Source organism: Penaeus chinensis, chromosome 16, assembly GCF_019202785.1.
Source record: "Penaeus chinensis breed Huanghai No. 1 chromosome 16, ASM1920278v2, whole genome shotgun sequence".
In the NCBI taxonomy this organism is placed as follows: Eukaryota; Metazoa; Arthropoda; class Malacostraca; order Decapoda; family Penaeidae; genus Penaeus; species Penaeus chinensis.
Genome location: NC_061834.1, coordinates 2,883,916 through 2,896,415, shown reverse-complemented (window position 1 = coordinate 2,896,415; position 12,500 = coordinate 2,883,916). Strand labels below are relative to the sequence as shown.

Genomic DNA, 12,500 nt, shown 5'->3' with positions numbered 1-12,500 from the left:
GACAGACAGACAGACAGACAGACAGACAGACAGACAGACAGACAGACAGACAGACAGACAGACAGACAGACAGACAGACAGACAGACAGACAGACAGACAGACAGACAGACAGACAGACAGACAGACAGACAGACAGACAGACAGACAGACAGACAGACAGACAGACAGACAGACAGACAGACAGACAGACAGACAGACAGACAGACAGACAGACAGACAGACAGACAGACAGACAGACAGACAGACAGACAGACAGACAGACAGACAGACAGACAGACAGACAGACAGACAGACAGACAGACAGACAGACAGACAGACAGACAGACAGACAGACAGACAGACAGACAGACAGACAGACAGACAGACAGACAGACAGACAGACAGACAGACAGACAGACAGACAGACAGACAGACAGACAGACAGACAGACAGACAGACAGACAGACAGACAGACAGACAGACAGACAGACAGACAGACAGACAGACAGACAGACAGACAGACAGACAGACAGACAGACAGACAGACAGACAGACAGACAGACAGACAGACAGACAGACAGACAGACAGACAGACAGACAGACAGACAGACAGACAGACAGACAGACAGACAGACAGACAGACAGACAGACAGACAGACAGACAGACAGACAGACAGACAGACAGACAGACAGACAGACAGACAGACAGACAGACAGACAGACAGACAGACAGACAGACAGACAGACAGACAGACAGACAGACAGACAGACAGACAGACAGACAGACAGACAGACAGACAGACAGACAGACAGACAGACAGACAGACAGACAGACAGACAGACAGACAGACAGACAGACAGACAGACAGACAGACAGACAGACAGACAGACAGACAGACAGACAGACAGACAGACAGACAGACAGACAGACAGACAGACAGACAGACAGACAGACAGACAGACAGACAGACAGACAGACAGACAGACAGACAGACAGACAGACAGACAGACAGACAGACAGACAGACAGACAGACAGACAGACAGACAGACAGACAGACAGACAGACAGACAGACAGACAGACAGACAGACAGACAGACAGACAGACAGACAGACAGACAGACAGACAGACAGACAGACAGACAGACAGACAGACAGACAGACAGACAGACAGACAGACAGACAGACAGACAGACAGACAGACAGACAGACAGACAGACAGACAGACAGACAGACAGACAGACAGACAGACAGACAGACAGACAGACAGACAGACAGACAGACAGACAGACAGACAGACAGACAGACAGACAGACAGACAGACAGACAGACAGACAGACAGACAGACAGACAGACAGACAGACAGACAGACAGACAGACAGACAGACAGACAGACAGACAGACAGACAGACAGACAGACAGACAGACAGACAGACAGACAGACAGACAGACAGACAGACAGACAGACAGACAGACAGACAGACAGACAGACAGACAGACAGACAGACAGACAGACAGACAGACAGACAGACAGACAGACAGACAGACAGACAGACAGACAGACAGACAGACAGACAGACAGACAGACAGACAGACAGACAGACAGACAGACAGACAGACAGACAGACAGACAGACAGACAGACAGACAGACAGACAGACAGACAGACAGACAGACAGACAGACAGACAGACAGACAGACAGACAGACAGACAGACAGACAGACAGACAGACAGACAGACAGACAGACAGACAGACAGACAGACAGACAGACAGACAGACAGACAGACAGACAGACAGACAGACAGACAGACAGACAGACAGACAGACAGACAGACAGACAGACAGACAGACAGACAGACAGACAGACAGACAGACAGACAGACAGACAGACAGACAGACAGACAGACAGACAGACAGACAGACAGACAGACAGACAGACAGACAGACAGACAGACAGACAGACAGACAGACAGACAGACAGACAGACACAGACACAGACACAAACATACAAACATATAGAGCGAAAGAGAGAAAGAAAGGATCAGATTAACTACACCAAAGACAACTGAATATTTCCGAACACCACACCTGCTTCATTTAGTTTCCTCCCGCTCGGCCCCCTCCTCCAACACCGGTATCCCCTTCCGCCCACGCCCTACCCCCCCCCCCTAACCTCCTGTCTCCCATCCCCCTTGGCAGGCGTTCGTTGCGTCGACCCCCTCACCCCCCCCAACGCCGAACTGCCACCGTCTGCCCCGAGTTCTTACGCTTACCAGGATCGCGTTCACTTCCGGTGTAAGGAGGGACATCTGATGCGAGGGAAGCTCTCCTCTACCTGCCTGGAGTCTTCGTCGTGGTCTCCTGTGAGCGGCCAGTGTAGCAGTAAGTATTTGTTTTCGGAAGAAATAAGATAGATAAATTTGTAATTATGTTTCAAAGTTCCGAGAGTTTTGGATCCATATTACAAGTAGATACAATTACCGATTGTATCTTGTTAAGCCAAGTATTACCTTGGACACGTAGGCATCTAACAGTGTAAACGCAATTTCTTCGACTATTTTGACTCCATTCTCACCTTAATCCCCATCACTCAAAAGGAATATCGTGCGGGCGTCCGAAGGTGAAGGAAGGAGGCGTCGTGCTCCGCGGAAGGTACTACTACCAAGACCGAGTGGTATATCGGTGTCCTTCGGGTGAGTGGCAGGGCTGATATTTTTCCAGTCCATTTAATCATCTATCTCTTTTTTATGTTGTCATATCTTTTGTTATTATTATTAACAGTATGGCTAGCATTTTTCATATGAAAAGTTAGAAATGCTTGTTGCGTATCAGGTGATAATAGAAGGAATTACTATTGTTAATTTTGCTTTCCAGGCAAAGTTCCCAATGGAACTAAAGTGCTGACGTGTCAGGCTGACGGAATGTGGTCGGGAGTGGCAGCGTGTGTGAAGAAATGCGCCAAACGGTGCCTCAACGGTGGCATCTGTCTCAATAACATCTGCTCTTGCCCGCCGGGTTATCAAGGAAACCCCAGATGCCCAAAAAAATGGTATAAAAAATTTTTTTCCCCCCTTTCATTATTTCAAAACCCTGGAAAAATCAAAATTCATTTAAATTTCCCCTTTTTTCCAACATAAAAGAAAACCAAAAAGGGAAATTTTTTGGAGAAAAAAATTTTAGATAAATGAATAAAAATTTGAAATAAAGAAAGGAAGGAAATAAAATAACCACGATTGTTTAAACCATAGAAAATTGGGGCTTTTTAAGCCCCCCTTTTAAAATGAAGAAAAAGAAAATTTTAGGTTTCCCCCCCAAGTTTTCCCCTTTTTAAAATTTTTTTCCCAAACCAAAGGAAAAAGGGTTTTAATTTTTCCCCCCCCAAAAACCCCCTTACGAAAAAAAGCCCCCTTTGCCCCCCCCCCTAATTTTCCCCTGCGTTTTAAAACCAAAGTAAACTCGGGAAGGAAACAAATTTTTCCCCATCCCCAAACACCCGATTTGGGGGGGCCACCGGGGCCTAAAAATGGAGGCCCCCCTCCCGGAAAAAGCCCCCCGTACACTTGTCCCCCCCCTTTTGGCCCCCCCCTGGGGGGAAAAATTTGGCCCGGGGTTTTCCCCCCGCCTTTCCCGAAGTTTTTTAGGATGGGGGTTTCCTTTATTTTTTTCCATTTTTTTACAGGAAAATTTTTTGGGCCCCAAAAATTTGGGGTTTGTTTTAAAAAAGGGGCCTTCCAAAAGCTTTTGGTTCTTCCCATCCTTCCGGCCAACTTAAGTTTTTGGTTTTGGGGTTTGGGTTTGGGTTTTTTAATTGTGGGGGGGTTTTTTTTGCCCTTAATAAATTTTGGAAATTTTTTTGATAAAAAAAAAAAAAAAAAAAAATTTATTTTTAAAAAATTTAATTTCCCCTGTTTTTTGAAATTAGGGTTTTTTTTCCAACCCCGGGAAACTGGGGAACAAATCCTTCCCCATGGGCTTTTAAAAGGGGGTTTAACCCCCCAAATTTTTAAATGTTTTTTGCATTACATTAAAAAACCTTTTAATTTAAAATTTAAAAGGTTGGGTTTTGGAAAATTAAGCGTATTTGTGTAATATGGGGCCAAATAAAAAAAAAAAATTTTTTTAAGCAACCCCCCCCAAAAAACCCACCACCCCTTTTTTTTTTTTTTTTTTAAAAAGGGTTTGTGGTTGGTTGGGTTTTTTTGGGTTTGTTTAAAAAAATTTTGTTTTGGGGATGTTTTTTTGGGGTTGGGTGTTTGGGGGGGGGTGTGTGGTGGTTTTGGAAAAGGTTGTTTTTGGGTTTTTTGGTGGTTGGGGGTTTTTGGTTTTTGTTAAAGCACGGCCCGGTTTTGTGGGGGGTCCCCGTTGTTGGTTTTTCAAAATCCCCCAAAAGAAAATTTTTAAAACCCCCCCCTAAAGGGGTTTAAAAAATTGGGGTTTTTTTTTTTTGAAAGCCCCAAATTTCACTCCCCCTCCCCCAAAAGGTATAGCAAAAGAAAAAATTTGGGAACGCGGGGCACCCCTACAAAACGGGGCAGAAAAACCCCCTCCTCTAAATTTAAAAACCTTTTGTTTTTTTAAATTATTCCCCTAAAACCCTTTTTATTTTCCCAGTTTCGCACCCCAAAACGACACCCAAAAAACCAAAAAAAACACCCCTCCTTTTTTTCTCCCCCTTCTCCCCCTCCCGTTTCCCCCCCCAAAAACTCTGAACCCCTTTTTCCCTAAACCCCCCCGAAGCCACCTAGACCCCCAAAACGAAAGTTTTTTCGCCCAAAACCCCCCGCCCCCTGCCCCCCCCCAAAAAGCCCCATTGCCCGTTCCCCCTGCCTGCAGGGGGGCCCAACTGTCCCGGGCCCCCCCTCTTTCTTTTTGCACCTGAAAACCCCAAAGGAAATACCCCCCGGGGCCCCCTTTTTCCCAAAAAACCGGGGGAAAAGTTTGGTTTTGGCCCCACACAGCTCCCCCCCAACCCCAACCCCCATTCATCGGGGCCCCCTTAAAACCCGGGCCCCTTTGCCCCCAACATTTGGGGGTTGGGGTCCTTGCCTTGAAATATACAAGTTGGGAAAGGGCGGGGGGCCGTTTTTTTTGGTTTTTTTTTGGAAAATTTCCCCAAATTTTTTTTTGCCCTGAAAGGGTTTTTTGCCCATAAAAGGATAAAAAATTGCTTCAAGTTTGAAAGGGTTTTAAAATTTTTTTATGGGGTGTTAAAAAAAACTATCAAAAATTGAAAAAAAATGGGAAATTTATTTTTAAAAAAAAAACCCGTTTTCCCATTTTTTCTAAAAAGGTTGGGAAAAAAAACTTTGCAACACCCCATTTTTACTAAAAAAAAGCCCCCACACATAGATCTACAAAACCCCCAATGGCCCCCTAAAACCCGGGGAGAAATTTTCCTTGACTAAGGGGGAAATTTTCCAACCCCACCCCAACCCCTTTTTTAAAGTAGTAGTCCCCCAATTTGCCCCAATTAAACCCCTTTTGGGAAAAAAAACCCTTTTTTGGAAAACCAAATTTTTCAAAGTTTCCCCAAAAAATGATTTAAAGGGGAAAAAATTACTTCCCCCTTAAATAGGGGAAAGGGAGTAAAAAACCCAAGGGAAAGTTTTCCCAAGAAAAAACAAAAATTTTATTTTATAAATGGGGAAATAAAAACCCCAAAAAAAAAACCACTATTTAAAAATAATACCTTTTTTTTTTTTTTTTTTTTTTTTTTTTTTTAAAGAAAAAAAAACTGAGGAAAAAAGGGAAATTAAAAACCGGGTTTAATTACGTCCCCCTTTAAAAATAAATTTGGTTTTTAAATACAAAATGATTTTAACAAAACAAAAAAACAAAAATTTTTTCAAAGATCTTAAAAAAAAAAAAAAAAAAAAAAAAAAAAAAAATAAGAAAAATAGAAAAAATTTATTAAATTAAAAAAACCCCTTAAAAGAACCAAATTAAATTATTTTTTTCCAGGGGAAGAAAAAGGGTTTTAAGCAAAACCCCCTGAAAAAAATACACACTACTTTTTTTTAACAACCCCTTTTTTCCGTTTTTGGTTTTTGAAATTTACTAAAGTAATTTTTTTGTATTTGAAAAATATTTTGAATATTAGAGTTGTTTTTACATACCCTTAAATACATTTAAAATTGAAAAAAAATTAAAAAACCAAAAAAAAAAAAATTATAGAAAAACCTTTCCCAAAATACAAAATAAACTTAAAATACACCCATCCCCCCAAACCCCTAAAAAATATAAAATTTTGGTTAAGGTTTTTTGGGGAAAACCGAAGACTTTTGGGTGCGGGGAAGGGCCCCCTTTTGGGGGGCGCCCCCAAGGGGAACCGGGGCATGGGCCCCCAAAACGTTTGGGGCCCCACTCGCCCCCCCGGGGGGTTTAAAAAGGGGGCCCCGCTTGCGCCCCACGAAAAAAGTTTTGGCCCGGGGGCTTTTTAAAGGTGTTAAAATTTTTTTTGGAAACTTTACATACATATGTATAAATTTTATGGGGTGGGTGGGGGGGTTGGGGGGGTATGTTATGTAAAAACTTTAAAACCAAAATTATAATTATAAAATTATTAATATAAATAATTTTATAAAAAATAAAAACCACACGGGGTGAAAATGTGGTTGTTGAAAATTTTAAAAATGAAATATCTACCCCTATCAAACCCTATATTTTGAAATATAATATATAAATAAATACATAAAATATTTTAAAATAAAATATATAAAATAAAAATATATATTTTGGTTGTGGGGGTGTTTTTATGAAATAGGGTTAATCTAAAATAAACATAAAAAGGGGTTAAAAAATTTGAATATATATAAAAAATAAAAAAATAAAAAAAATGGGTTGTGGTTGGGTGTTTTGTTTTGTGTGTGGGGTTTTTGGTGTGGGGGGGGTGTTTTGGGGTGGGGGTTTTGGGGTGGGGGTTTTGGGGTGTGGGGGTGTTTTGTTTTTGTGGGGGTTGTGGGGGTGTGTGGGGGTGGGGTGTGGTTGTGGGTGGGTTTTGGGGTGGGTGGGGGTTGTGGGGGGTGTGGGGTTTGTGGGGGGGGGTGGGGGGGGGGTTGTGGTGGGGGGTGTGTGTGTTGGTGTTTTGGTGGGGTTTTTTTTTTTTGTTTTTTTGTTTTTTGTTTTTTTGGGGTTTGTGTGTTTGTTTTTGTGTGGTGGGGGGTTTTTGGTTTTTGTGTGTTTTTGGGGTTTTGGGGTGTGGGGGGTTGGGGTGTGTGGGGGTTTTTGGGGGGGTGTGGTTTTTGTGTGGGGGTGTGTGTGTGTGTGTGGGTGTGTGTGGTGGGGGTTGTTTTTGGGGTTTTGGGTGGGTTTGTGGGGGGGTTTTGTGGGGGTGTTGGGGTGGGGGCCCCCCCGCGCAAAAACCATTATTTTGAAACTGAGATTCGTTCTTTTCCAGGGAAGACTATGACTACTATCGGGGGTAGCGGACCCTCGCAGCTCAGGCCCTTCAGTTACCCTCGAAGCGTGGCCGGTCCTCAGGCATCTTCAGAAAGGACAGAAAGAGAAAAAATATAAAGATCTAGGTGTTCTACCAACCGAGGACATTTCTTCATGTAGAAATAAAAGTAAATAACGCATAGGTCTTATACTGTCTGTACGATAAACAAATCTCTCAAGCATTGTGTACTAATAATAAAATGCGGCTCCTTACTTCATAGCAGAGTAGATTACAGGATATTAGCTATAATTTCTGTATATAGTATTCTTATAATAGATGTTGGTGTTTTGTGTCATTAGTAATGCAATGAGGAAAACCTGTAGTCATTATCAAAGATATCTGTACGATAAAACAAATCACAAATGTGTTTCATTTTGCCCACTTTAATAAACCAACTGTTGGTCTCATAGAATTTCTGAAAGTAGCAAGCCTGAATGAGATGTATCCATTTCCATGCCATCCATGTATTATGGAGGAAGAGAACACATTTTTACCTGGTGATCTTTTGTTGTTTTCTAAGTTTCTTTTCTCCTTCTTCACAACAAGTTCGGGTATTTGGAAGCAAAAGTAGGTGACTAGATTTCAGCTGGAGCATAAGCTGCTTGTTTAACATATGTATTGTAGTTTGGATAAAACCCTACTTATCTCTTCCTCAATGTGCAAGTAAAACAACTTTACATACACATATATGTATATATGTACACACACACACACACACACATATATATAGATATATATATATATATATTATATATACATATATATATATATATATGTTGTGTGTGTTGTGTGTGTTGTGTGTGTTGTGTGTGTTGTGTGTGTTGTGTGTTTGTGTGTTTGTGTGTTTGTGTGTTTGTGTGTTTGTGTTTGTGTGTTTGTGTGTTTGTGTGTTTGTGTGTTTGTGTGTTTGTGTGTGTGTGTGTGTGTGTGTGTGTGTGTGTGTGTGTGTGTGTGTGTGTGTGTGTGTGTGTGTGTGTGTGTGTGTGTGTGTGTGTGTGTGTCCTGAGTACATCCTCCATGCTGCAAACACTGTACTTGGTTGCAGGTCTGGTTGAGGATCCAACAGATTGTGATGCATGTTAGATGCAAATGAAGGATACGAATTCTCTTTGCTTGAATCAAGACTCGTATTTTCTCTAAAGCTGATGCATTATAATGCTTCATTTTGTGGTGGTAAAAGTGCTTCTTTCTGTCTTTTAGATGTGAATAGCCTGTGTACTAAGGCATCCTCAGATACCTACTTTTTCAATGACATATTTTCTCAGGTATAATCATAATCATCATGACACTTGTGGATAGATGAAAAGCAACATATTACAAATATTGCATAGTTTTATTTTATGGGATATGTACATTACATAGTAAAAAGGACTGTAATTAATTATGGGGGATCAAATTTCTATACAAAAAACCAACTAAAATTATTTATATACAAATGTAGCCTAAGACTGAAGATTTGACAATGAGCACTGATTCGGTGGACTTTTCTCTACATGCGTATAGGGCCTGGATAATTTCTTCGGCTTTGAAACGTCTTGAAAGTCTGGGACGGGCTAGGTACAAAGAAGAATGCTGAATGAGAAAAATAAAACCTAAGCTAAACTAAGCTTAAAAAAGAAAAAAAATATTCCGAGAAGATAGATAACAACAAATCGAAACGTCGAATGGTTCCCTAACTTTGGAGGATATTGGAACTGAGCCTTTCTTTTTCTTTGTCTGCTTTTTTTTTTTTTTCTTAAATTAGGTTAACCATAACATACCAAAAACAAGAAAAAAAAAAACAAGAAAAAAATAATATAAAGAGATGTGTCCAATATTGCACTTCTTAACCATTATATTACCATTTTTAACTATTCTTTTTATCACAATTTTTAACCAATTCTAAAACAGGAAAAACATTACATTTACAGAATACAGCCTTGGCTCACCTAATATTTCATCTTTATCATGAAGGCACTACAATATTTGTGAGGCTGAATGTAAAATTCATGGTCCATATTTATTCTTACCTATCATAATATACTATCAATTATGAGTCAGTATTTCTTAAAATTTTTACATCATAACGTGTCAACAGTTTACAGCCTCAGGCAGCAGAGGCACACAGCTGCGATGCCACCTTTCTACATGGGAGACTCAATATAAAAATGTCTTTGAGGGTATGATAATCATAAACTTAAAAAGAATCTGACTACTGTGTGCCCCTACGTGATTGCAAATCATTTAGTTATCTTAAATCTGCCTAAAGCAATTGTCAGTAGGAAGCTGTCAAATCATCAGCCAAGTGATAAATGGTAAGCTTCTTTGTCCGACAGCAAGGATCAAACTTGATAAAGAGATACTGAAGACAGTATGTTCCAAAGTACAGTGAGTATATAGATGTTTACACTTCATGCATGTTTTAATAATATATGAGAGTGTGAAAGGATATGATCTTTCATTGTGTTCTTATTGTTTTTGCTTGCAAGCTGAAAACTATGTAAATATATATATATATATATATATATATATATATATATATATATATATATATGTATATATATGTATATATATATATATATATATATATATATATATATATAGATATAGATATATATATATATTGAAAAAGTATACACATATTAATTCTGTATACATATCTTAAGTTGTGACAAAAATAACATTTTCACGATATGCATTCAAATCATTCAATACTGCTTTAACAAAACTAACAAGACATTACGTAGACAAATATCACCGGCACATAATGCTTTTTGAACACCAATATACTGAAATACTTGAAGCTACTATATCCAAAGAGAGTGATGAACAGCAATTTTAAATACATTATAAGATATTGTTCCTTTCATCAAGGAAATCAGAACTGTCAAGTATATGTCAACAGTTTCGGCACGTTCCATTATGAGTTAAGTTACTGTTTGATCCTTGTTGGGGATACCGTCCAGGGTCACTGGGGAAGCTCAACATTAATGTAACATACAAGCACTTGTCACTCATATCCATCACTCATTCTAGTTATGTCTCTCTCTCGCATGGCAGCTTACACAACTTTCACACAATATGTACAGCAACAGCAAATGTACAGACACACTAGGACAACATATACAGACAATTGTGTCGCAACAGGTGGTAACGCTTAACATAAAAGTCTTGTAAGGCGTCTATATGGATGCAACACTTAACATATTTGTAGCTATTTATGTAGGCACCTAAGCTGTTTGCTAACACTTCCCTTACATGGCAGGATATTACCACTGATTACATTCAATCTGTGCTCAACTAAGTCCTCAGCCAACATAGTGACTTTGCAGATACCCATTGTCAACTGGAGTACGGTACAGTAATACTGAATAGTCAAAGGTGGGATGCATGCAGTATAAAACAATCTGCCAAAATGCAGGTTTGGTTAGCACCTTTCTACAACTTCCTCAAACCAACTTATGATCACTCATTATGTGACATTGTATCAATTTACAATAAATACAACACAAAACTTTATAATGAGCTGTTATTTTCACATTCAAATCAGTTTTACGACCTATTGCCTTCGCAGCATGAATATAATAAAGACACAGTCATATTTTCATCAGATACGGACGCTGACAAGTGCTGTTAAACAATTAAAAAAGCTACGTTTCAGTTAGGTGGTATATATGGAACCTTTTACTGCTGAAGGGAAGATCATTTTAGGCATAAACTTTCTTTTGGACATTAAACTCTCTGAACACATTTAACATATCTTTTGTTATTCTTGAAGAATAAAATAATTTCAGTAAAAGTAAATATCAATAAGACATAACTTTTGGAGCTAATTTGGACATTTCACAATTGCATTCTAAACTTCTCTTGGAGAAATTCAGAATGAAGAGATATGCAGTTTTCACACTGCTATATCAATTGCATAATATCAATTACATACAAAACCTTGACAGATATCTGATCAAATTAAAAATATAACATACTGAACTCTGCAACAGTAACCATGCTCTGTAATTCCCTAGTGCCTATCAATGAATAACATATTGAATACATTAACTTTGGTTGTTCCTGTGTTGCTCTAATATTTCATCTGAGCAAATCCAATTTATAACATCTCTCTAACTCTCTAACTTTCTCTGCAAGACATTCATGACACAGCAGGCCACCAGTATGGAAACCTGCTGTCTTCTCTCAGCATAATTCTCCTCAGTGATATATCCATACATTCTTATATGCATGTACAGTACAGTATATATATAATTTTTCTTTTGTATCATACATATTTCCAATCTCTGTATCTGAATAGATAATGCCTCCATTACAAAAATCTTCATTCTGTTCTACTCATATTCTTCACCTTTGCCACTTTCTGTAAACCTTATTTTTCTTACGATTTTGAATTTTCATCCAAAGGGCCAACACATCCACACAGGAGACATCTGACTGGAATGTTTGGCATTTGCTACTAACTTTCCTCCTTTTCCTTGTCCTTGAGAAAGCAACAACCTGCAAAATGAGAACCTGTGATTTCTGAGTTGATTTCATAATGGGAGTCATTTACACTGCGTCCTCTTCATACAAATCACTTTTCACATCTCACTTTTCATTAGTGTCCTTGGAAATAGAGAAATCAACTGTGCACTTGGTCCTGTGAATGTTTTTTTTTCTGTGTGTGTGTGTGTGCAGCACTTTCATCTCTTTTTTTCTATTTGCAGTAAGCTGAGCCTATCATGAATTCAGGATCTTTTGTCATATGTACCATAATAGGAAAACCATAAGCCACTTGAGCTTTCCTGAATATTATTTCCTTTTTTCTATTATGTGACATTAAAAAGAAGTCTTTCATCTTCAAGCCACATCAAATTGCAATATGACATTTTCTGATCCTTCATTGCAAGCCTTCCTTTAATAAAGTAACTGACAGACTTGCATGCTGCTTAAAACACAAAAAATAGTAGATCTGGCCAACAACAACATGTGACTTTCCCCTTAATTCAAATATAGGCACATTTTGCAGGCTTCAGAAGCTTGCTGTCCGTAGTAGTATTGGTATTGGACTTGCCATTGATATTCTTGGGGTTGTAGTTAGTCACTAAATTATTG

The 12,500-nt window shown here is 39.2% G+C and overlaps 2 protein-coding genes across 7 annotated transcripts in view; one reads left to right on the top strand and one right to left on the bottom strand.

Moving 5' to 3' along the window:
* LOC125033619 (sushi, von Willebrand factor type A, EGF and pentraxin domain-containing protein 1-like) overlaps positions 1-11,034 on the top strand; it is a 55,373-nt gene extending 44,339 nt beyond the window's left edge. Inside the window, 11 exon segments of the mRNA XM_047625284.1 lie at positions 2,082-2,362; positions 2,578-2,673; positions 2,855-3,029; positions 4,718-4,740; positions 7,377-7,459; positions 8,561-8,683; positions 8,860-8,975; positions 9,496-9,577; positions 10,458-10,570; positions 10,663-10,753; positions 10,972-11,034. Coding sequence (XP_047481240.1) covers positions 2,082-2,362; positions 2,578-2,673; positions 2,855-3,029; positions 4,718-4,740; positions 7,377-7,459; positions 8,561-8,683; positions 8,860-8,975; positions 9,496-9,577; positions 10,458-10,570; positions 10,663-10,753; positions 10,972-11,034 — 1,246 coding nt within the window.
* Positions 8,733-12,500, bottom strand: part of LOC125033439 (semaphorin-1A-like) — a 302,686-nt gene continuing 298,918 nt past the window's right edge. For all 6 annotated transcript variants that reach the window (XM_047624946.1, XM_047624948.1, XM_047624950.1 and 3 more), the window contains one exon: positions 8,733-12,500. This exon is cut by the window's right edge and continues 60 nt beyond it. In XM_047624946.1, coding sequence (XP_047480902.1) covers positions 12,392-12,500 — 109 coding nt within the window. In that variant the 3' untranslated portion in view covers positions 8,733-12,391.